Source organism: Haliotis cracherodii, unplaced genomic scaffold, assembly GCF_022045235.1.
Source record: "Haliotis cracherodii isolate W230 unplaced genomic scaffold, xgHalCrac1.p SCAF_6, whole genome shotgun sequence".
Classification (NCBI taxonomy): Eukaryota; Metazoa; Mollusca; class Gastropoda; order Lepetellida; family Haliotidae; genus Haliotis; species Haliotis cracherodii.
Genome location: NW_027266319.1, coordinates 44,857,084 through 44,883,616, shown reverse-complemented (window position 1 = coordinate 44,883,616; position 26,533 = coordinate 44,857,084). Strand labels below are relative to the sequence as shown.

Here is a 26,533-nt window from a genome sequence, read left to right as displayed (position 1 = left end):
AGCCATAACACCGGGCTTCTACTCACCTGTCTTCCTGGTTCCCAAGAAGGGCTCAGACTAACACAGGATGATCCACAACCTCGCCACCTCCAACAAACGCTACCTTGCGCGTCCAGCTTACTTCAGGATGACCACGCTCAGGCTCCTGCGATCATGAAGCCAGTCACAGGAGGCGCTCATCAGCCTTGATATTGAGGACGCCTACCTCCACGTCCCTATACATCCTGTCGATCGGAAATTCCTCCGCTTCATCTTCATGGGAGTCCATTATCAATGGGCGGTCCTCCCATTTGGAATTTCTTCGGCCCCATGGCTATTCACACGGCTTACCCAGCCTACAGCCTCATACCTCCATCACCGGGACATCCAGTTCGAGGCGTCCATAGACGTCTGCCTACTGGACCATCGGGACCCTGTCACTCTACTCAGCCACAGGGACCTCACCCTCCGGCTCTTACGCCAGCTGGGGTGGAAGATCAACCTCCGGAAGTCAGAGCTGACACCCACCAAGCTTCTTCAGTTCATCGGGGGCCTCTTCCAGACAGACCTCAATCTCATCTCCGTACCCAGAGACGGGTGGGAGCGCATGCAGGTGCACCTGACTCCAGCTCTCCACCTCCCACGCACTCTGCGTCAATGGCAAGTCCTCCTGGGCCTCCTGACCTCAGCGCAGGACTTGACCTACAGAGGAAGGCTCCAACTGCGCCCAGTTCAGATGTTCCTGGCGCTCTACATCAGGCACCAAGACCCCTCCGCATCCATCGTCCTCCTGGATCATCTCAAGCAGCATCTCCGGTGGTGGGTGGTGGAATCAATGTCTTAGGCGGCGTCTCCTTGACAGGGCTTACGACCTCTCTGCGCCTGTTCGTCGATGTGTCCCTACAGTGATGGGGCGCACACCTGGAGGGACAGGTCGCCTCGGGGCTGTGGTCTGTCGATCAGCGCCTATGGCACATCAACAACCTCGAACTGGAAGCGCTTATCTTGGCCATCGCTCACTGGAAGCAGGCCCTCAGACACGCCTGGCTCTCCAACTCGACGGACAACATCAGTGTTGTATGGTGCCTTCGGAACCAAGGACCGACTCACTTGACTCTGCTCCTTCAACAGACGTTCCAATTGTTTCACCTGGTGGATTATCTGGGGATTCAGTTCCAGGTCCACCACATCCCGGGCTGCCGAAACATCCTATTGGATGTCCTCTCTCGGCCGGGCAAAGTGGCTCTCACAGAGTGGAAACTTCACCCAGATGCCTTCGCTCTTGTTTGTCGAGACCATGGTCTCCCCAACATAAACCTATTCACCACCAGCTAGAACTACCAGATCCACGACCTACATATCTCTGGTGCCGGATCCACTGGCGTACACTTTTCCGCCACCTGTACTCCTTCCCAAAGTCGTCTAGAAGATGAGATCGACACGGAACCTCGATCTGACTTTGGTCGCGCCCTGGTGGCCAGCGAGGGCTTGGTTCATCGACCTCAGGGAGCTGTCCGACGTCAACCCACTGCCACACCCAGATAGGCCAAATATGCTGATCCACCCTCACAGCAGACAGCCACACCCAGGACCAGACAGGTTATGTCTTCACGTCTGGTCCATTAACAGAGAGCACTGAACGCCAAAGGCTACTCGGCCAGAGTGGCTAGGGCCATCACGATGGCACATCGCCCAACCACCAGGAGCCTCTATGATGACAAGTGGCAATCCTTCGAGAGCTTTTGCAGGGGCAAGCACCTAGACCCCACATCTGCATCGCCTCAATTCCTGGCTGAGTTCATGCTCCATCTGCGTCACAAGTGTAAGCTCAAGGGCAGTACCATCATGACTTTGTGGCGCTCAACTCTGTCCTAGCAGTTCCGGATGATCGGCGCATGACATAAATCCTGGAACTACAGGCTCTGCTCCGCTCATTCAGACTGGAAGACCAAAAGGCGAAGATCCGTCCCCCAGCTTAGGACTTGAACGTCATCCTCACCTGGCTGAGAGACGCGCCTTTCGAGCCACTCGAGACGTCATCGTTCTACCATCTGACAAATGGGCTCGCCACAGCAGCTCGTGTCAGTGAGCTACACGCCCTAGACGTCACACGGGTCTGCTTTGAGCAGGGACCACACGGAGCCGTGCATCTGGGCCTGTGATGGGACTTCATTGCAAAGAATCAGCTCCCAGGCCAGCCCGATAGATCGTTCCTCATCCCCCCTCTTTTATCGATTGTGGGCGCGGAAGATGAACTAGAGCTCTGTCTATGTCCGGTTAGAGCACTTCGCTGCTACATCCGACGATCCAAGGAATGCCATAGACAACGACGACGCCTCTTCGTACCGGTATCTGCGACCTCGCGAGCGGAAGTCAACCGCAACACGATCGCCCTCAGGCTACCAGCCATCATTCTCCAGACCTACGAGGCAGCAGGATTGGACCCCACCAACGCTCCAACAACCCGCATGAGTTCCGGGCGGTCCCCTCCACCATGGCGCTACACAGCAACTGCTCTCTACGCGCCATCATGGAGGGATGTTTCTGGCTATCCAACACAGCCTTCGCCAGTCACTACAAGCGAGACGTCGCATTGGAGGATGTGCAAGGCACGCACAGCTTTGGTCCGTTAGTAGTGGCCCAGCAGGTCACCACTACTACACGCCATTGACCACGCCTCCAATTCCAGAGCTGGTCTTTTGACCTCCCCTGGCGTAAGCTCTGGACTAGAAGGTTCATGCCTCATTTGCATACGGCTCGGTGCTCCAGTCTCGACCTAACCGTGCGTTATTGTCAGGCTGCGCAGTACCAGGACACAACGCATACCTGACTCTTCCCTTCCATGTAATGGTCATCCAGGCCGACCATACAGCCGAAGACGGGCTGAGGGAAACGGAGTGGTCACCTGATGCCGACCACACAGTCGAGGACAGGCTGAGGGAATTGGAAGTTCCCATACATGGGTAGGTCACCTGAAGCCGACCACACAGCCAATGAGTCTGGGATTAAAAGATGAAAGTCCACATCTGAAGGTATGCCCTCCTCCGGTTCTGTCCGATAAAGATGCATTAAGGACTAATGCAGGATAAGTAATAAATCGATTCAAATCCTAGATATTTTTTATATTTGTATACTAATCCTGCATTACTGCGTCTAAAGGGACCCACCCATAGCAGATCTACCTCCCCACGATGCCTTCCGATGTTTCGGACTCCAGAGTAATGTGAGGATCCGTGACGTCACTTCAGGTGGTCACGTGGGAGCTGCGTGATGGGTTAGCCTCTCAGCTATTTGGAGCAACTTCTTCAAGCAAAGACCTTCACACAGCTCTTTTCTCTGTCAAAAACAAGCAAGTAATATCGTTAAGTAGTAATGCAGGATAAGTATACAAATATGAAAAATATCTAGGATTTTACTAGGATTGACATCCATATATATTGCATATATACCGTACACCACAGGACTACGATTGGTGCCGTGATACAAAGTATGATGTTTTGTTCTTAAACTCTGGTTTTATTCATCAAGACAAACATGTTTCTTTCTCGTCCAGAGAATAGAGCAGAGCTAATTTGTGTGTTGGACTTGAATAAAAACATAATTTGTGGATATTCCACAGTGTCATTTTATGAAGATGTGAAGACGACATGGCAGGTAGATTTTAAAACCTGAGACCTATGCGTTTGTTGAAAAGTCTTGGAATCGTTTGATGGATATTTATTACCATGAAAACTTACGTCCATGTTGTCAAACGGCCCATGTGGGTGACATCACCCGTTTACTCATTAACCAATAAAATTTGTGTGTTATTATTTTTATAACATCTGGCCACTGAGAGTGCTGTAGGTCCTACCACAAATGTCCCTTTAAGCAGCCCTATACAAATGGAGATGCTTTAAGCTTTTGCTGAATTTGATCTATTACATTATAGCCAAATCCTGTATTTTGGCTATCATCACACCATAAAATCTTTAGATTTTCAACAGACTATCCTTAAGCCAGTAGTTAGGCAAGCTGTATCCCTTGCCCACGGGTCCTGCACACATGCGAGGTTGGAAAATACCACTTCTTTCCTGTGTGTGTTTGGATCATTAGAAAATCTAGCACACATACTTTGAGTAGTGTTATCACTGTGAAGATTATAAGGTTTTCTAAAGTTAAGAAACGTAATCTGTAGAACTTATCTGGTTGATTAGGTTATTAGGAGGATTAACCATGTCAGTATAAGTTGAATGTATTGTGGGAGCATGGACACTCCACCTCCATCTGCATACATCACCTATTCTGGGTGCAGCAAGTTCTAGATCACTGGAGGCCAAGATCGTACAAGCTGCCTGTGCATAATATTACTTTTGATGACAACCTCTGCAATCATCACCTACACTCTTGGAGACTATCATGGGGAAGATACAGGCTGCTGGCTTCTCCAGGGCGGGGCAGATCATAGGTAAACAGCTGGACTAATCATATTTTACATGTTGTATGCAACGTATACGTTATTGCTATATACATTAATGTATATCACCATTGATCTTACTGACTGTTTAATGTGAATACATTCTAAATCACCTGTTTCGATTTGATAGTTCATATGACGTCACCTATATTCGTGAGTCTGTTCCACGAAACTACTTCCTGTAGCATAATGGCTTAAAATCCACCTTGTATTGCTACAAAATTGCATGTAGTCTATCTAAATGCATTGTATATTCCTACATAGCCGTGGCACGACGTAAAATAACTTCTGTCACTGACGGAGTGCAATTTTCCTACGTTTCCTCGACCGTATCCTCGATCCGAGAGACTACTTCCGGTATGACGTCACTTTGTTGACAGTTAGATCAGTTGTTGAATATCTGAGGCTGGAGAGCTTGATGGTTCAAAACCGAGAAATGTGAGTTACGACTCACAAATTATATATTTCTTGTATATTTTATTAACCGAAATGTAATACTGTGAAAAGAATAATTATATTATTTATAATGTTGTCAAGATCACAGATTATCTTGTATATATTAATTATATTTTAATACTTTAGATAGATGTATTATGGTATGGTTACATTAGTATATTAAGCTTTGGGGGTTGTTTTTAGATATTGTCAGGTAATATTATGGGAACAGGTTAGGTTCAGGGAAGCGTGACTGGGTATGGCTGATAGCTGGGGAGTTAATTGATGTAAAAATAGGGAGGTCAGGGGTAGCTTGGACTTTGGGGACAGTTTAAATAGCGGGGCAGGGTAATAATTTGTACAGTCAGCCAGAATCAGTATGTTCATCTAAGGCATGGACTAACATTGTGGGAGTTTCTGCTCTGGTTGGCGTAAGTTTTTACATTTATTTGTTTTATGTAGAATAGTATTTTACAGGATAGAATTTTGAGTTATGCATTGTTTTCAAATGTAATTATGTACACATATTGATTGTAATAACGTAAAGCCACTGTAACAATAACAACAACATGATCAAAGTATAAACAGTTCCACTCAGTAAAATGTAAATCGGAGAATTGATGCATTGTTGTATGTATTGTAAGGTAGTGACACATACCTCAGTAACTATAGTTGCTTATATTATATTGTAGTGTCCCTGAACTGGCTGGTTATCCTTATAACCAAGTATGTAGGAGGAAAGAGGTATCTCCGATAGTACATAGGAGGAAGGAGGAACCTCCAACATTACGTAAGGAGAGAAGTTCCCTGACACTACGTAAGGAGAGAAGTATCTCCGTTGGTGTGCACATCATAGGATGAACACAGCCGTGGCATCCAAGTAACACAGGCACCCTCAACTCCGTGGGGACAACATCGCCTCGGTGTAAAGATCACTATTCTATATTATGAAGACGTATCCTCGTGTGAACTAATCAGTGACATCATAGATTCTTGAGTTTTCTGTATACAGCTGATGTGACAGTGACAGTGGAGTGGCTTTGTTTTTTTGTTGTTGTGTGTATTTTTGTTGTATATAGGTACATCCATGAAGTTATTAACATGTATTAGTTGTGTTATGTTTTAGAACATTTGTATTAGTGTTGTGTTAGTTTTGTTAGAAGTAGACTATTAGTATTAGTATAGTAGTATCATGATAGTTGTATTGGTAGTAGTAGATATTTGTATTGTTGGTAGTAGATATTCGTATTGTTAGTAATAAAATATTAGTAGTAGATGTTAGTATTGTTAGTACTAGTAGTAGGACATTTGTAATAGAAGTTGGAGAGGATAAGTTAAGCTAGTTTAGTTGTGTTAGTTAATTTAGAATTAGTGTGCATTTAAATATTGTTATTGGGCTCTAAAATTAACTTAAAGGAGGGAATAAATCTTGATTAAAACTTAATTTGTGTTTGTGGTTGATTCAATATGTGACAAATGTAATAAATGTTTATTGTGTATTTCTAATAATCTATTGTGTATTTTTAATACTGACCTGTCATGGATTTTCGACATTTCTTGTGCACATAAACGATACTATCTTCAAGGATTCAAAGTTACAGTTTGAAAACTTACAGCATTTGGAACAGGAAGTAATCAAGCAGGCAATGAGAAAGTAGTTAAAGTACTGTCTGTAATGCTAGAAAAATGTTTTCTGGCTTCATTTAATAAATACGAATCATAGGGCTTTGAAAATCGTATATATCAAAATAATTGTATCCATGACAATGACACTGGGGTTGTTGAGACTGGGCAGTAGCTGATATCCCAACCAGTCTATGAACATCTCACCATTCATTTCCTTATCCCCAGTTTATTTTTTACATAAAAAAACTAGCTCACATCCATCAATGGGCCCCTGATAATTGGTTCAGGCGTGCAAAACAAAGACACGATTACCTTTACCTGATCTGACCTGACGGAAGCCACATGTTGTCAGTGGAATGATTCTTATCAAACCCCAAACTTAACAGGGCGGGGGTATATAGTAGGGCTGCAACGAATATATTATGAGGTGAATACGATTTGTATCACGAATATAGGGTAACGAATAAAAGTATAAATTCACGAATGCAATAACAATTCGGCAGTTGATGTAGTATTTATTATATTCAGTGAAACAATAACACATAAATAATTTGACATGGTTTATTAATTATTAATATATTATACATTCATCTGTCCTTCCTTCCTTCTGATTGTTTTCATGTTTTGAACTTAAAAATATGTTGGTGTTGAAGTCGGGGGGTATTAGTGAGACATGCTCACTTTTGTTTCATCAAGGTAAAAGATCTGGAAGCCCTGACTACAATAGCCATGAATGGTGCAGAGATAATGTGACTTCACAGACAAAATGGAATATTTTCCCCTGAAGACTACTTGGTCGCCACATGCAGTGGATCTTGTAACACCATTTACACTATCAGTGGGATGATTCATGCAAAGTTTTGTACATGGAACTGACAAGAAGAAATTGGCAAAACAAATTCTAGCTGGACATCCCATAGACAGACATGATGGACTGACATTTCCGAAATTTTGACATTTGAGCCATGTTGCTCTGGCCATAGCAATGCCAAATACTTATTGCTTTGATTGAAGAGACATGCACAAGGGAGCTATTCTAGCACTCTATTAACGGACTACATAACAGGAACATAATCCACATGTCCTTGTGACTTTTTGCCTTTCTGCGACTTATGCTTGAAAACGGATCTTGAGCTCAAAATTGTCAAATTAAGACATTTTGTAGGATTGCAAGCCAGTATCATTCCCCTTGAAGGTTCTTGCCGAATTACTTTAATATTTAGGACAATTTGTCTGCAAAAATGTCGGAAAAGAATCTTGGATCCTTTTATTGCTGCTTACAGTTAGTTTTATGTTGGATTTTTAAAAATAATTAACCACCTACATTGAACTTCGGGACATACATTTTATTAACCACTTTATATATATGAAATAAAAGGCCTAAACAATACTGTCACTGCATGACTTAATTCAAATGAATTAGGCCCTCTGAAGGTTAATGTACACATAGATATTGAGCCAGTTGAGCCTTGGCACCCTTGAGTACAATTCCAATTTTCATCATTTCAGGAGGGTTTATCTGCTTTGCACTACTCTGTCATGGTGAAAAGGGAGGATTTGTGTCATCTGCTGCTTAGTCGAGGGGCTTACGTTGACAGTGAAGACAGCTGTGGCCGGTAAGATAATTGAATGTATTATCCATATTCATTGGTTAATGAAGCATTGCTGGAACTACTTTTTCCCATTCATCATGTTCATCCATTTCTGCCACATGAGATTTGTCATTAAAATTGTACATCATGCTGGGGGGGGGTGCTGGGGGTTCAAACAAGTATGCAACCCCAAAAACAGTTGTGTACAATCGAAATGGACTCCCTACAAAATGAGTTCCTTGATCAAAATCCTTATGTCTCTTCATACAATTTCAGATTGATTTGTTCGTTGTGTAAGGCTGCACTCAGCAGTATTTAAGCAATATGAGGACAGTCTAAAACAATCTACGCAATTGGGATATGATGGCATTCATCAACTGAGTCAGCGACTGTGACCACCCTATACTGTTAGTCACCTCTTATGACAATCACGGGTTGCTGAACATTTACTTTAACCAACTTTAATTTCAGACAGCTCCTGGTGGTCACCATGGCATGGTAACTCATCATGCATGAAGACCAATTTTGTACTACTGTAATTTACAGAATTCAATATCATATGCTTGCATGATCACATATTTTATATTTTGATAAAATCCTGTGAATTTATTCAAATCTCCCTCTAAAACTTGTGATCATGAAAACATCTTAAAGTACCACAAAATACAATATTGCTTTTCTGATCAAACCGATTTATTAAAGTAAAAAAACAAATAAATCACACTCTGGAATGTTTGACTAGATTAGGATCCATGATTAAATGTTAAAATCAAAATGAAAGAAAATATTGAACATGTTGAAGTCTTTATATATCATATCTCAACACACTTGACTCAATAAAAGCATAAACAAAAGAGGACTCGAAAAGTGAAAAACAAAAATTCACTCATAAAATATATTTGAACATGTTGAAAAAACCATGTACTAAGCATGCTAAGGTGCGTTTGTTCTGACATACAACATGCCCAAGTAACTAACGCTTTGTTTATTCTAAATCAAACATATCAACAGTACACTCCATATATTCATATGATATGTATCAACTGATAATACTTTATGAATCTGAAATTTATACTTCGAGCATGTTTAGCTAATCATTTCTTTCAAAATGTTTAAATAAACAAACATTTTAGCTGTTAAAACAACTTACAAACTACTTGTCTTTCACAGGGTATGTGTGGAATGTTATTTCACTTTTGAAAATGTTTAACTCAAAAACAAACATTACAATCAATATGATTAATCATCTTTTTGTTCCAGCTGTCATTCCAATGTCATAAAAACATCATTATTCCAAAAAACCATTGCCCTCAAATTCTATCATCTGTTGTTACACACTGTTACACAAAATAAACATGTCATTTGTATGAATAAAACTATTCAAGATGCCTTGGATACATGTTAAATCAACTCAAGGAACTGTCAAAGTACTGTTTACAGTTAAGACTTTTTGCCACAGCTCTTTCTAGTTGATGACTGTCGAGTATGCAAATTACGCTTCTTATGCAATTTCTCAGGTGAACAATCTCGACAAGAGGGGAACACACCACTCTCGTTCTGCAAATTGTCACTGGTACCACACCAGAACTGAAGTATGGTACTTCAATGTCATTCTCACATTTTAGGTTCTTTCTAACAAAAACTTTCTTCAGCACCTCATTCACACGTACAGTAGTGGGCTTCATCAGCTTCTGCAAATTGGACCCACATGAATATTCATACAATTCAAGAATTCTGTCAAGAATTATTAAACTTGAGCGATCAGTTTTCTTCTCACAGTAAAGAACTCTTGGTTTTCCACACTCTGTGCAAAACACATTCCTTTGAATTGTCTTACAGGTTTGGGCAGAGGGACTAAAGGGTATGCCATGAGAATTAAGTGTTGGTGGCCTTTTTTGCATTGATGGGCAGTGCTCTTCTGACGTATTTGTTCCATAAACAGAATCAAAAGACTTGTAATGATGACCATCATCAACTGGCACAGGATCAGGCAACCACTTCAGACTGTCAAAGTCTTCATGACACAGTCTTGGGGGCAGACAAATCTCACAATCAGCCAGGCCACATTTCTTTATCATGAACATATAACGTCGGCATACACAGCAGTGGCTCATGAACTTCTTTAGATTTTGTTTGGCTCTAAGTTCTCCTGCCGACATTCCTTCAAACGAAATTGTGTCATCCATTTCCTTGAGATACGTCACTATTGTATCTTGGTCTTCAACTTTCGCAGCATGAAACATCTGAAGTGGCAGATCTTTCCATGACAGTCTGGAAAACAAATCACCAGGTAGTATTTTCATACCTTCAAGACTGTCAACAAAGGCTTTTTCCAAATCTGGAAATATGGTTACTTTTTCTCTGATACTTTTCATGTTGTTGCAGGACTTTAACATGTTTTCAAACTGTGGTTCCATCTCGGCACGCATTAGTCCAATGCAGTTAAGAGCCAAGTTTAGAAGAGACATTACTCGCTCTGGTGGGTTTCTCCAAGAGGCATTAGGGGCAGTCCTCACTGCTATCAACATATCCAAGTCAAGGGACTTGTACAAGGCAATGAGGCTAGCCTGTACAGACAAATAGTTTCATCGGTGATCTGGACCACCATTTGTGTGGAGTAGGAGAACTGGTTGTCGTATAGGTGAAGATGATTCAAAAACATGGTCTTTTAGGCCAACATATACTTGGCCTTTGTAGAATGAGCTTGATGATTCATCAGGAATTTCAATCAACATGGTTACACTTGGAATACTGCTACATTTTGAAGTAACTAACTTCTTGCCACCAGACACAAGCACAGCTTTCCCACGTTCAACTGCTGCGATTGGATTCCCTGGCTCTCCAACCTTGCAAAAGTGTTCCATTGCAGCAAAGTTTGTAATAGCCCTATGCTTTACTGCAAATTCCTTCATGTACTTGAACAAAGCTGCACAGTAATGATCATCAATGTGTTTTGTCCGAAAAATTCTTGACTGTACCATGTATCGAATATTGAGTCGACCAGTGTACTGAAGGGATTCAATGCTGCTTGGTAGCAAACAGTAACCTTAACCACTGCTCACTGGGTATAGGATCTTCTGGACCACACAGTCTAGAAACATTTTCACAGACTGAAATTGCAGTGGCGAAATAAGTAAATTTATCATGGCGCCTATCATCACAAGTTTCTTCAATTGTATTTGCAATATACTCAGCACATTTATCAAAAAACTTGTCATAAACAGGGGTTCTTCCTGGATTATGTTTCCTTAGGTCAGTAACAATAGAAAAGTCATCCATGCGAAAAGCTTCATTCACATGCTGATCAATGACAGCTTGTTCTGCTGATTCACTACTAGATGCATCACCAGTAACTTCTGCATACAGACGTCGGAGATAGGCAGGTTGAGTTCCAGGGCAGATACTACCTCAAGTACCTGTAAACTTCTTCCTCAAAGCACGTGTGTGAAATAAAGGCATGTGTTCCTTCAACTTTGCATCATCTGTAGCACTATGTTTCCATGTGAAATAGTAGGTACCTAGTGATTCTCTTTCAGATTAAATCCTCCTTGGGGCACTTATTGCATTTTCCTGGCTCAAGAAAATCTACATGACATAGTTGTAACCATTTTCCTTAATAAAATGTTACCACACAAAAAACTTCGTTTTTGTATGATATACGACCACCCTTACGGTGCCTAACCCTCTATGGCACGTCACGCCAAGGGTAGCAACTCTCACCCAAATCACTTTCCTTTATGTCATTCGACTGACAAGACGTTTGACCATTCTGAGAAAAAGTTTCAAAGTACGAAATCGTGACCTGAGACAGCATGACTGACCAAACTGTATGTATGGTACATTTATTACCTTGCAAAGGCGTAATACCTCGCATTGTAAAGTTATAAGGTTGTAATTCTCATAGAAGAAACGCCACGTGTACGGTGCATAAGAATTCAAATGTCCGTAATGGCGTCCATTGTGCGGTTTCACTGTCTGACACATGTAACCCCAAGGCCAACAAAATGGCTTGGGGTGTTGTTATATCATACAGTTTTCAACTGCACGTTTTTTCCTTTATAAAACCCAAGGTGATGTACTAGATTATAACTATACTTACCTTTTTTAAGGGTTTTTTACACCTTAGAGTGTAATACGCCCACTTGGTGTTTTTAAAAAAACAAAAACAAATTATACTACGGACAATGGCTATTAGTATCGCGCTACAGTCGCATTATACATTACGCCTTTGCTTCTGTTTTCACAATTGTTAAAAGCACGTATCTTCCGATCTTTATCGCACTGATACACTTTTCCCGCCCAACCCAACAATATTTACGGTCTTTTTACAGACCTTCAAACTTTGTACGGGATGCGGGATTAACGTCCCACCCCAAGACCAACATGCATTTTGCCTAAAGTGCTTGGTGGAGAACGGACACGATGATCAATCATGCCCCACATGCAAGGCTTTTACGCCCAAGACGATGAAAAGGCGGCATGCCGATCTCCTACACTATAAAAGCCTACTCGAGGCGGGGGTGGACATTCACTCGAAAAAGGCCATTCCCCCCCCGTCTAAAAAGGGTAAAAATAAACCTAAGGCTAATAAGCCTTCCGCTACGGTTTCCTCCGCTCCCTCTTCGAGGGCCGGGGGTGAAGGCTCTAGGGTTCCCGAGGTCCCCTTAACTGCACCCTCTTCTGCACCGTCTTTAGCAGATATATCTGCTTTGTTTAAGTCGCAGATGGCGTCGATGATGGAGGAGGTCAAGTCCCAGCTCCGAGACGAGATGCAGGCGGGGCCTTCCTCGTCGTCGGCGCATGGCGCGGTTTTTAGGTCTTGTGGAATGCCCGGCGTCCGCCGAGGTAGGCCACTCGACCTCGGGGACGACCCGAGACCGGGCTTCGGCTCCGGCTTGAGGTCGCTCCCCAGTGAAGGGGTGGCGAGCGCTGGCTCGTTCACTACCTCCGCACCTTTATCCCTAGCGGGGTCAGACACCTTCTCCGAGGCCGAGGCTCCCGCTAGCGGATTTATGGCCCAGAGCCAGGTGGGTTCTCTTGAACCCCCGGCACCTCGGGACCGGGACTCGGCTTTGGGCCGGGGGCAGCCCGGGGATGCGAAGACCCAGGCCTTCGGGCATCCTTTTCCTGCCTCGTCCGCTCACTCTCTTTAGGACAAGTCGATTACGGTCGGCTCGGAATCGAGAGAGGAGGAGTGGATGGAGGAGGGAGGGGATGACTCGGAGGCTTCGGGAATTTTTTCCATCGCATCCTCGTTGAGGCACGTACGGGACAAGATTGTCCAGGTACTGCCACAGGTAGCTGCGCCTATGCCCGAGTCGGATCCGACTGAGTTCCGCCTTCCGGGGGACGCCTTTGCTCCTAGCAAGGCGCCCCAGGTGCGGCTCCGTATCTTGTCCTCCCTGACACACGAGGTCATAGACCCTCTGCTCTCGGGTGCCCGCAGGAAGTCCGACCTGCCCGAACTTAATAAGCGGTACCTGTTGGCAGAGGACGGTGATTTTGAGGTGCCAGTGGTCGACGAGTGCGTTTGGACTTCTGTCACCCTGGGGGGGGTCTTCGACCCCCGCCTTGGTTAAGGCCAAGCAGGGCCGGCGGTTGCCCCCCTTTCCCATGTGCGGTGCGGAGTTGAAGGCGGCTTACATTTGCTTTGAGGAGCAATACCGTAATGCAGGCCAACAGCTTCGCATAGCTGTACACTCTGCTTATCTGTCGGCTGTACAGAGAGAGCTAGTGGGAGAGGGGCCGGCCGACTCTTCGGAGTTGGCGGTGCAACTGATGGAGGTCCACAGTCATCTCACGCGGGACGCTATTCATAGCTGTGCTTCGCAGATGATGTGCACAGTTATGGGCATGCGCAGGCTGTGGATGTCAGTATCTAAGTACTCGACGTCCACACGCCAGGATCTCCTAGCTTTGCCTTATAAGATGGGTTCTACCCTTTCCCTGGGGCTCAGCAGGTAGTCCGAGAGGCCTCAAATGTATGCCTCCATCAAGGACTCTAAGGCCTTGTTGGAAATACCTAGCGTTAAACCGCGTAAGCGGGCCTCTCCGCTTGAATCCTCCCACGCTGACGCGCCGGCTCAGAAGTCCGCACCTACTTGGAAGCAGCCGCTTCCTACAGGTAAGGGCGCCAGGTAATCCGCCCCCCTTCTCCAGGATAAAGCACACTCCGGTGCCTGCTACCCGAGAGAAGGCGGAATTCCTCCGTGCCGAGGTCAACGCACTTCTTATGAAGGCGGCGATCGAACCGGTTCCCGTGGGACAGGAAAGCGAGGGCTTCTACTCGACTTATTTCCTAGTCACCAAAAAAGACGGAGGGTTCAGACCTATTCTCAATCTGAGAAGGTTGAACAATCATATAGAGGTACCGTCCTTCCGGATGGAGACACTGCGCTTAGTGATCTCCGCGGTCGAGACAGGAGAATGGCTATCGTCAATAGACCTAAAAGACGCCTATCTCCACGTACCCATACACCCCGAGTTCAAGAAATACCTCAGGTTATCTTTCAACGGGAGGTGTTATCAGTTCAGGGTTCTACCATTCGGGATCGCTACGGCCCCGAGGATGTTCACCAAGCTGATGTTGATTCCGGCCCAAATAGCCAGGTCGAAAGGTCGGCTCTGCCACCCATACCTCGACGACTGGTTACTAAGAGCTCTATCGCAATACCTGAGTCAGATAGCTACACAACAAGTTATAGATATTCTGATCACTCTAGGGTGGATAGTCAATCTCAAGAAGTCAGATCTGAGACCTACTTCCTAGGGGCGAATTTCAACACGGTGAGCGGTCTTGTATCACTGTCACAAGATCGCATTACCAAGGTCAGAAGCGTTACTACCCAGTTCCTTCTGTCCACAAGTCACACTGCTCGTACATGGCTCCAGTCACTGGGCAACATGACGGCGACAGTGGATGTGGTTTGGCGGGCGCGCCTGAGAATGAGACCCATTCAACAAGCGCTCCGTCGACTTTGGGTGAACTCGGAAAATCTCGAGACTGTTCTCGAGACCCCGCAGTGGCTCATTACACACCTTCAGTGGTGGACCGAGGTTGGGAATCTGTCCCGGGGGCTCCCCCTCGACACTCCCGTTCCGTCTCTCACAGTTAAAACAGACGTGTCACTCTCCGGCTGGGGAGGCGTTCTGAACGATCACACTGCCTCGGGACTATGGTCCCAGCAGGAGGTCAAATTGCATATCAATGTGCTAGAACTGGGAGCGGTCAGGTTGGTGTTCCAACGCTTCCTGGATTGCTTCGTGGCCAAGTGGTTCGTCTTACATCCGGAAGCAGGGGGGAACGGTGTCTTCGTCGCTTCTCCAAGAGACCTGGCAGTTCCTCCTATGGTGCGACTCACACGATATCAGGGTGCTACCTGTTTATCTCCCGGGGGTGGACAACGTCCGTGCGGATGCTCTGTCTCGCCGGATCCTCGCTCCTCACGAGTGGAGGCTCGACCCGGGGATATTCAGGATTATCTCCCAATTATACGGGTCGTTCCAGGTGGATCTGTTTGCGTCTGGGGTGAACCACCAGACACCAACGTTCTGCTCCCGAGTCACCGGACACCTTCCAGCTAGATTGGACGGACAGAATTCTGTGGGCATTCCCCCCAGTACCCCTGATCCACAAGGTCCTATCTCAGCTCACCACTCAACCTGCGCGACTACTTGTGCTCCTGGCACCTCTTTGGTCGGCGCAGAGTTGGTTTCCAGTAATACTCAGGTTTCTGGCTCAGCCTCCTGTTCTATTACCTTTACGACCGGACTTACTATCCCAGAACGGGGCCCTCCACCCGAATCCCAGGATTCAGTGGGTGGCTTGGCCACTGTCAGGAATCGCCTCCAGAATAGCGGTATTCCTGCACGAGTTGCAGACACAATACTGGCTTCGCGGAGGGATTCGACAAACGTTCAGTATGAGGATAGATGGGCCTGCTATGCGCGCTGGTGTGTCGATAGAGGGATTGCAGATCCCTTTTCTGCAGATCTCGTAGCCGTGCTTGAGTTCCTCCAATCGCGACTAGATGACGGCCTGGCCGCATCAACAGTCCGGGGGTACTCTACAGCTATCGCAGCTTTTCACGTCCCTGTCGACGGGGCACTTCTGGGTGCGCACCCATTAGTGCAGCGCTTTTTAGCAGGTGTGGACAGGATCCGACCACCGGTACGGCGGATCAGTCCCCCTTGGGACTTGTCAATCATTCTTGATTGGCTGTCCGGTCCTTCCTTTCGGGATCTGTCGTCTCTCTCTTCAGCTGTTGAGCTGGAAGACGGCGTTCCTTGTGGCGATAACGTCCGGCAGACGGGTAGGCGACATTCATGCAATGTCAGCCGATCCTGAGTTAACTGTCTTCCACCAGGGTGTTTTGAGTTCTCAAAATATGATCAGCCAAGAATAAAGGCTAATATCATAGTATATGGTCGACCACGCCCTGTTTCCAGCCCCCGCCTCTCGACGGTGGTGCCTCACGATAAGGTTGGTTCCATTTTATTGAACTCTCAGTTTATTCTCTGAATATTCAAAATACGATGTATTTATTACACTTGTTGCTGACGGATGCCACTTCCTAGATTATCTTTAGGAGTCTGTCTTGATGCAATAATGCCCCAAGGAGGATTTAATCTGAAAGAGAATTTTACAAACCTGTAGAGGTTATGAATTCTCTGATGAAATCCTCCTTGGGGCACGGCCACCCACCTCCCCACATTCCGTCAGCATTAGACATATGGAAAGTGATTTGGGTGAGAGTTGCTTCCCTTGGCGTGACGCGCCACAAGCTCCTTCCCAGCGCGTGACACCTTCGTTACACTCTCGGTAACATCGCTGCCACCAGTGTGGGCGCGGCCATTTCAAGAATCTTGAAATTTGCCCTCCAACCCCATATGTAGTAACGTTTATACTTTTGTTTATGTCTTTGGGAATGCCATCATATTTCAATTTGAAAAGGTTTATGACTGACCATGTTTTCCAGATGAATTTACTTTGTTGTTTTGATAATCAGATTGGTTCGAGATTGCAGACTAACGGAAAATCAACCAACTTCTCCCTTACATTCTTACTATATCAATAACATGATAGTTTTAATGAAATAGAAATTCAAATTGACAAATGAAGAAAGTAATTAAGCAGCGATAAGTGTATTCGGCGTCACGACAGTCGTCACTTGTTTGTAAACATAACGGTCATTCGGTTGCGAGTTCAACTCCAAGCATGGTTGTGGCCACCTATTCACAGTGGGGAGTTTTGACTGGTGGCAGCGATAGTATAAGAGAGCTCCGAGAACGTACTATCGCTGTGAGGAGCTTGGACGCGCCGTAGAGGGTGAGGCACCGTAAGGGTGGTCGTATATCATACAAAAACGAAGTTTTTTGTGTGGTAACATTTTATTAAGGAAAATGGTTACAACTATGTCATGTAGATTTTCTTGAGCCAGGAAAATGCAATAAGTGCCCCAAGGAGGATTTCATCAGAGAATTCATAACCTCTACAGGTTTGTAAAAATTTCCATAAGCATAGGAGTATAAAGAACATGTATACTGTACCCCCTCTGCTAGACAGTCAACATAGTGACGTCTTTCCCTTGTGTCACCTGGGGTAAATAAGTCAAGCTCAATCGGATGGTAAGATCGAGCACTCTGAAAAACAAAAGCAGCATTGTAAATTAAATATGAATATTCAGAAAGATGACATTTCCAAGATATTAATTGAATATTGATATTTTCTAATACTTATGTCTAATTATTTATAATTGATAATTTGATATGCAATAATTGCTGTAACATTATAAATAAACATGATAAGCCTTGCTAAGATACCCGTTGTCTTCAGCAACCCATGCTTGCCACAAAAGGTGACTATGCTTGTCGTAAAAGGCAACTAACGGGATCGGGTGGTCAGGCTCGCTGACTTGGTTGGTGCATGTCATCGATCCCAATTGTGTGGATCAATGCTCATGATATTAATCACTGGATTGTCTGGATTAGCTGGAATATTGCTGAGTGCGGCGTTTAACAACAAACCAACCAACCAACCAACCAAACCTTGCTAAGAGATGATTTTGAATAGTTTATCATTTTAGAATTTGGTTTGTCAAACAAAAATGTTTTACAAACCTGTAGAGCTTCGTTCAATTCTCTGTACATGTGGTGAAAGTCTGTCTTCCCGTGCAATATTTTGTAGTTATCACTCATAGCATCAGTCTGGATAGGTTCCAAACTGTTATGATTGGCAGCTGTCTCAAGCCTTTTCATTTCCAGGTAAGTCACATACTTGTGAAGACAGTTGGCAAGTGAAATAACACTCTCCTTCACATGCGCCCATGGTTTCCTATTCATCTACGGTAATAAGGCAATCTTGTCCAAATCAACAGACTGTTACTTTCAGCAGGCTTGACAGTATGCTTCGACGCAAATGAATTAATGAATAAGGTGAATTCTTCAAAGTCATTTGGAACAAAACAAGACCTCGCTTCCAATTTATGACAGTGTGGCCCAATATACCATAGTATATTTGTTAATGTCTGGACGAAATCTTTACCTTGATGGATGGTACATGAAGAAAACCCAAGCCGTCTCTCTTGCAAGAAGTCTATTATACTGTTATAAAGTGCAAGTTTCCTCGTAATCTCCTTCACTTTTGCGGGAATCCATGCATTGTCTCGCTACATTAAGATAGAAAAGGCATATTTCCCACACGTTTGACGTCCATGCCACTCACAATCATCACTCGCGCTTCCACCATGGCACTGCGATGTGGAAATTTCCCTCGATTAGGACTGATCAAAAAGTTGTACTTTAAAATACTTTCCATAAGAATCTATTATTGTTCCAATAGACCCATTGTTTTCGAAAGTTTTGCCGGTAAAGTTTCGCAGACACTCACATGACAGGTCTATGAATTCACATATTGTCGTTGATGCTTTGATGCCTATTATAGTCCATGGCAACAACGACTGCCCTTGCTTTTCAACTTGTACTGACACTAAAAGTGACATCATGAAAAACATAAAATAAAGTGTACCGACCATGCTTTGAATTCCACGAATGTCTACCCGGCATAACTACTACACGAGGTGCGCAGTAACGCAGTGCGCACGCAAAGGGAACTAACCGCGTGCTATATAGGATCGGGTTATTTTTAGTTTTGCAGCATTCCATTGTCGAGGTCTTGTGTTCGAGACGCGGGATATTTACAGATTTGTTCTCTTCGAAATGGAAATAAAAGCGAAACATGCGGCAGACTCTATGATGATGCGGGGGTGCCTGAGAACCAAGATTTTTTTTTTTTTTAGCCTGAAGACTCTAAGGCTTAAAAAAAATAAAATAATTAGTTCTCAAGTAATGACTTCAGAAAATATTGCAAGAGGGTGGCCTTTTTGTTGTTCAAACTAGTATGTAACCAAATAAACAGCTGTGTACAATCAACCTGGCAAAGGGCCTCCCAACAATTTGATTACTATTGGATACGCATTCAATGAGCTAAATATTAGTTCACAATGCGAAGACATTATCATGAGCATACAACACTGGAAGAAGCTTGTCAACAAATCCGTACGCAAGCTAATCCTATTATTACACAATCTGACTATAAAAGTTGTTCATCCATATATCTTATCCTAACTTAGAACTCCCAACTTCTAAATGCCTCTCAAAGAAGTGGCTATAAAAGTGTTCACTGTGTAATTGTAATCCATTATATTACTTATCTCCAAGATTTCATTCAATTTTGTTTTCGGCAAAATCGTGTATGATCTGATCGGCAAATCAACTGATCACATCAACTCATCCTCTTGAAACGATCATTAGTAGTTAGAGATACAAAGTCTACTGGCTTCCTATCAAATCCTATGAAATTTCTTATCAGTTACATTGGCCATAACATTTAGTATTTTCAAAACTAAATCACCCATGTAACAGGGAGAACATGTGTGAACAACTGATTGCTATTTCTGGCTAATGTAACAAGACAAATACACATGTAATCCTTGATGTAAGTCATCATGTCTAGTGATGTTTTATTGTCAATTTCATGTTTTCATTGACCACATTTGCAAGCGGCAAAATAAGCACACAAATTCCATGACAATAACATGAGATAAGCAGAAAAGCTGTATGCATGTAAAGGGAAGTAACTGAAAACTATTTTGGATCGTGTTGTTTTTAAGTATTTTAGCATTTCACTCCTGGGTTCGTGTATTTGAGAAGCGAAATATCTAAGGATTTTTTAAAACTTTTTCAAAATGGAACTACAAACGAAACGTGCACATTACTTTCTGATGAAGCGGGCAGTGCCTGAGAACCAAGAATATTTTTTTAGCCTAACTTCAATTTACACATTGATGTATATTTTGTTATGAAAGAATATCAGCTTCATGGTAGGTATGGTAGCTGCTCATTAACCTTTAGCCTGCTGAATTATTTTAGCATAAGGCGCTGTAACTTAAAATATAAGCCAAGCCTACTCGTTAAACAGTTAAAGCAAGTTTCATGTTGGGGTGTCCTTCGACTATGCGCCTGTCAACTGGGTTCGACATAAGCATGGAGAGCTTTAAGAAAGTCAATGTAAATTGGGATGCTTTAAATTTTTCTCAAGGTTTGTACCGCTGCTGCTCTTCAAATGTCTCTTCGACCAGTCATATCAAGTGTTAAAGCCATCCTCTAGGTCACAGCCTGAAGAAAAATGTTTGATGTCAGATATGCAACTAAACGAATATGTTTTGAGACATGTCAGTCCTCAAGCCATCAGATACGGACAAAACTTGATGCAATTAGAATGCGCTTGCTAAATAAAACAAAACAACTGGTACAGAGACCTACACACAAGACAGGACATGTCTTGGATTGGATTGCATAGTGACTGGAGGTATAAATTAATCTGTTGAAGACAGACTGACCACTCCATTATGTCAATGTCCTTAGATATATCTAAGCCAATGAAACAAACTATGAAGATCTTATGTTGGAAAATCAAAAAAAGAATTTCATAGAGATGTTATGAATTCAAAACTTCTTTGCGAACTTGCAGATGATGTTTATGAGCATTCATGAATGTACACTCCTTGACAAACATGTACCTATTGTATTCAAGGAAACCACAGTGAAGTCTAGGTCTGTGTGGTGTAATGAAGCAAGGCTAAACGCAGAACATCGACATCACTCTTCTGAAAAGCAGTGGTGTAAAACTGGCTTGGAGATATATGGACAAATGTCCAAAGTTTTCAGAAACTGCTCATCTAATAATATTTTGGAAAACCTTGGTTCTATCAGGTTGTCAGGTACCAGGCTACATGATGTCACAATGTCATACGTATGTATGTCTTGTAGTGTTTGCAGGCTAGGGTATCTGCGCCCACCTTCAAACCATGGGATATATGCAGTGTTCCAAATAAATTGTATAATTCTAACCAATACACTACCCCTTTTACATCATTGCAATTAATCCTGCTATAATGGAATAAGCAACTATACTGAAGAATTAGCTGTAATATGTATGGGGGACTGTCCTTTTTGGACAATCATCAGACGTCGACCCCCAGCACTACAGTTACACGTCCACCAAACAAGATTCTACACTCTACCAGCAGTCAGCCGTCCATCACTAGCCAGCCATCCATCACTAGCCAGCCATCTGCCTTACCTCCATGGGGGACTATGGACCACACAGGCTCTACATACTCCCAGATTACTGGTAGAGAGACAGCTTGGCCCCTGTGAGGTGCCCACTTGGACTACGACCATACTCGGCTGGACCACAGTACGAGCACACCCTTTACACATCAACAGTCCTGTAGACAGTTATTACCGAAGTCTTGAATACGATCAGAGGACAATCTGCATTGGCATTATGGACATCTACTTATTGAATCGGAATCAGACTGTTCAGATTAAGAATAAATTGTTTCCTTGATATACATCTTGATCCATGACTATCATTTGATCACATCGTGGCTTTGCATAAAAAATTACCTCTGTAGTAGTATTATTGGGGGGTGAATCTAGCTTTGGTTTCAGTGAGCCAGAGCTGTCATTACCTATAAAAATGTTTTATATCATTTGCAGCATCAGCATGTTGATCAATATTCTTTGCCAGAGACAATCTTCCCCTCTTCCGTACTCGCACCTTTCCTGGAGATTTTGCAGGTGGGATGCTACACTAATGACACAGTACAAGCACATGTCGTCTTTGTTTTCTATATCCCAAATAGCTTGTTTTTGAAAGAATATCTATTGGAATCTGCAAAAACTCCTTGGTTGGTTTCTTGTCCATAGCGTAAGGGTGAAACGATACACTGATATTCCGATGCATCGCGATACTTGACCCACGATACGATACACGTGGGCCCATTTATCGATACGCCACGATACGGAACGCAAATCTCAAGTAAAGCGTTTCCTCGCTATTGTGCCTTTCAATAAACCGCTAACTTGGTTATAGCGCGCGGTAACGCATGGCTCCCCAAAACGTACTTACATTTTTAATAAGCTCAGGTTTTACACCGACATGTTTTTCCCCATCTCAAAAAACATTATCAGCTGATCCCCGCAAGCACATAACCACGGAAATACCTGTCAGCAAATCCGAACTGAAGTACGCAATTAAATACCATTACTATACTATCTTGTTATTAAAACATGTTCATTATATATCTGGACTTGTGTTTGTAATATATTTTATTAATTTTATTCAAAATTTCATTTAATATTGTTTTCATTAAGTTATGTGAAATCGTGTGTGAAGAGATACTGCAACCACGGTCAGATTACCGCTTTTGACGTATTGAAACGAACTTTAGTTGCTAGAGAATGGATACATATATTAAAAATGCCATGCCTTGACTCCTTAAAAGTCATGTGTGTGGCAATTTGGCGAATATATGTCAACATAAGGTTTTCGCAATCGAAATACATGTAGCACGGCAAGTCCCTAGGGTGACTGATCAAATTGTTCCATACGTAAAAATATCCTGCAACAGCAATCACCAGTACCAGAATGCTACACTTGTGGTTCTTATAATTTGAAATATATATATATATATATATATATAGTAAAAGCTGCAACTAAGGTAACACGATATTGGAATATATTATTCCTGATAAAATTCTTTGAAGTTGTATCACCAGTGGAGTACATTAATTATTTTCTGGTGTTTGAACTTTGAATTGTTTTTAAGGAAAGTTAGAGAAAGTTCCAACTTCAGTAGTCTTGTTATTATAAAATAATTTTGACTGTTCCAAAATCATGAAAGGTTCAATCTTGACATGCTTTAAGTCTTGTTTTATTTATCATTGCGTATCGAGATACGTATCGTATCGTGACCAGAATATCGAGATGCGTATCGTATCGTGACCTTCCTGTATCGTTGCAGCCCTACCATAGCGCACATCTCAGGTATGTCTGCGGCAGAGCCGACATGCCAACGAAGGATACATTTTTCGCAATATATACTATGGTCTTTGCACCCACAGCGGCATGTGGCATCTTGTCTTCTGAGATGTTGCTGAAGCGCACCACGCTCCTGACTCTCCAGAAGTAGAAGCCTGTCGTATACTATGAAGCCTTTCTTCTCCCAAGTCTGGTTTCGCATCTCTACAATGTCCTCTACATACCCGTGGACAGGAAGTAGTGGTATTGTAGCCTATAAAGTTCAGGAAGTTGCCTAGGGAAGTCTCGTCGATGGCTGAATCTGTAGAAACGGTTTCCTTCTCTCACCTCTGCTAAGATTCTGTATTCTTCTTTGCTTAGAAACATGTTTGGGGTACCCTGCATTACTTCTCAGAGGATTTCAGGGATCTCGCCGTTGGGATCCTGCATGCGTTTCCAGAATAGAATGGGTTTGGTGATATCTTGTGCGGATGGATGTACCTCTTCCCCCCGCTTGATCTTCTTGTAATGCGCATGCCCAATCCTATGCATCCTTTTGGGCTCTCTGAACCCTATCTCTCTGGATCGTATCTTTTTGCATACCGATTCTGGAATGTCACTTCTGGCAGGGATTTTACCTATGTGTATACACTTCTGTTCTCATATGTTTAATTGATTGTTCTTACCCTTGAAAAAACATGTTCCTATTTGTAAGAACAGACATGGATCGTCATCGCATAATTCTTATAAACTTATGACACCAATAGAAACATTGATAGGCTTCAGTGGTGAGCCAGAACCCCTTTACATTACAATTTAGCTTAGTCGCATGATGATCGTTGGATAGTCATCACATTATTCACATAATTTTAACACCTAAATGAACCTGATAGATTTGGGCCAAAAAATGCTCCAGACGTGGTGTTCTTACCTTAGAGCCAGAACTGTCATTCCCTATACTACTAATATTCATTCCCTGTGTTACACCTATCAATGAGAAAAAACAGCCAACTTTGATTGAGTTTGTGGGTTATGAAGAGCCGGTGACAAAGTCAGAGGAATGCATCACATTACCCTTTGTGTCATATACTGACGATGTAATGAAAAGGATAGATACACATCCAAAGCCAACAATGTTAGACTCAGCCTCCCTTAAATTAGTTGGATTGCCCACAATGTCCTTTGTCCTTGCATCCTACCATCAGTTAGGACGAGTTGTAAGATCTCCATCTACCAAGGTGCTAGTTGAGACGGCTAGGTTCAAAGATCTTGACGCTGTCAACAAGCAGATGATAAACATAAGTACCTTCATCAATTAGTTTTCTGCTGGTATCAGCCATGTCATCACCCTGATCGATCAGCACACTGGTCAACCTTGTCGTGAACAGTTAGGTTTCGTCCACAGTTCCTTAGACTGTATTCTCAAGATGCAAGAGGATCTCCACATAGCTCAGTTTCTACTCATACAGTGCAACCATCTCACATAGCAACTATGTCAGAACCTCCTGGAGCCACTGAAGAGCCCCACTTCCATCTGGCAGGGGCCAAACTAGCTACTTCGAACGTGAACGTAGACAAGGGAGGCATAATGCATTAAAAGAGTCGGACACCACCAAGGAATTCTACTCCCCGTTCTTCCTGATTCAAAGAAAAATTCATATGTCATTCACATAATAATCAAGTTGAAAGTACACAACAATGATTATCTAGTATGGTCTTCCAAGTTCCAAACGGAGTCAGTGAAGAAGCAAAGGAGCTCCCATTGACAAGACTGGATGACAAGTCTAAACTCATGTCCCCATTCACCCAGGTTGTTGACCTCCTATCAATATGTGCAGTCAACAGGCATAGGTTGGAGTTTCAACGTTCTTCTATTCAGCATGTTGATCGCTCCATGGCTATTTACTGTTAGTATCAACCCCATCATTGGGTTGACTCATCTAAGGCTGGAGAGGTCATCTTTGATTCTTCAGATCGAGCAAACATCAAGATGTCTTCAAAATCAGTGTCATCTGCAGAAAATGTTTTTGAGATTTTCTGATGTTTGGTTAATGAATGGCATAGAGTAACAGAAGAATACATTCCCACGTCATCTTGTGTTTTGTTCCTCAGTAATTAACGATTGTGCAAAAGATAATGCTATTTTTGTTTCACATTTTGGGCGTAGATATGAGCTTGTAGATATGTATCATAGTAAAACAAATGAATCTGTCAAGCAGGCTATTGGGAAGAGTATCCATATTTTGATCTGCACAAATGTGGCCAGCATGGGCGTCAACTTCAAATCTGTTCATAATATTATTCATTTTGGTTTGCCAAGGGAAATGGATACATTTGGGTCATGCTGGAAGAGATGGCTTATTTGCACATGAACTAGTTCTGCTAAAACCTTACCAGAATCATCTTAAGAGAACCAGTATTTGAGTAGAATTACACGAGACAAAGATACCTGTCGACATAAAATCATGTCTGAAGCCAACATGTGCAAACATATCCAAATACAACCTAAGCACAACTGTTGTGACATGTGAAGCCAAGTGTGACTGCGGAGAAGAACAATGTCTTCAATCACATCCTATTCGAAAAGAAGATATTTCGGAGCATTTTGTTGAAATTGAGAGGGAGGTGACTGATGAAGACAAGGAATTGCTGAAACTACAATTGAGAAATCTGCAGGCAACTCCTTCTGAGGAGGTGTCCTCCCATTAGTTAGACGTCCCAATAGTTAGACAGCTTATAACAACACTTTAAACGGTTGAGTGCACACTAATCCTTATGCTTGTTACCTCAGACTTTAAAATGGAATAGTCCAGATAAGATCTGACAAACAAAGCAAAGCAGCATTTAATAGATACTTTAATATTATACTTAACATTTAATGACGCTTTACATTTGATAAATTTTATACAGTTTGTGATACTTAGTGATCCACGCTGGAATGGTCTTGCGATGATGCCTGAAAAAGAGCAAAGGAACAGTACACATATGTTACATGAAATATTGATCATGATTCCATTAACTTGAAATGGTTAAGAGAGAAACAAGTTATGTGGGACCTAAAAAAGAGAGTTAATTCTA

The 26,533-nt window shown here is 43.0% G+C and overlaps 1 protein-coding gene and 2 pseudogenes across 4 annotated transcripts in view; 2 read left to right on the top strand and 1 right to left on the bottom strand.

The window, feature by feature from the left end:
- LOC139445782 (ankyrin repeat domain-containing protein 26-like) overlaps positions 1 to 26,533 on the top strand; it is a 758,925-nt gene that overhangs the window by 45,724 nt on the left and 686,668 nt on the right. For all 4 annotated transcript variants that reach the window (XM_071226998.1, XM_071227000.1, XM_071226999.1 and 1 more), the window contains exon 4: positions 8,006 to 8,112. In XM_071226998.1, the coding sequence (XP_071083099.1) occupies positions 8,006 to 8,112 (107 nt within the window). The remainder of the gene's footprint in view (positions 1 to 8,005; positions 8,113 to 26,533) is intronic.
- On the bottom strand, positions 9,529 to 10,823 carry LOC139446809 (uncharacterized; annotated as a pseudogene).
- LOC139445283 (bifunctional 3'-5' exonuclease/ATP-dependent helicase WRN-like) lies at positions 24,948 to 26,164 on the top strand (annotated as a pseudogene).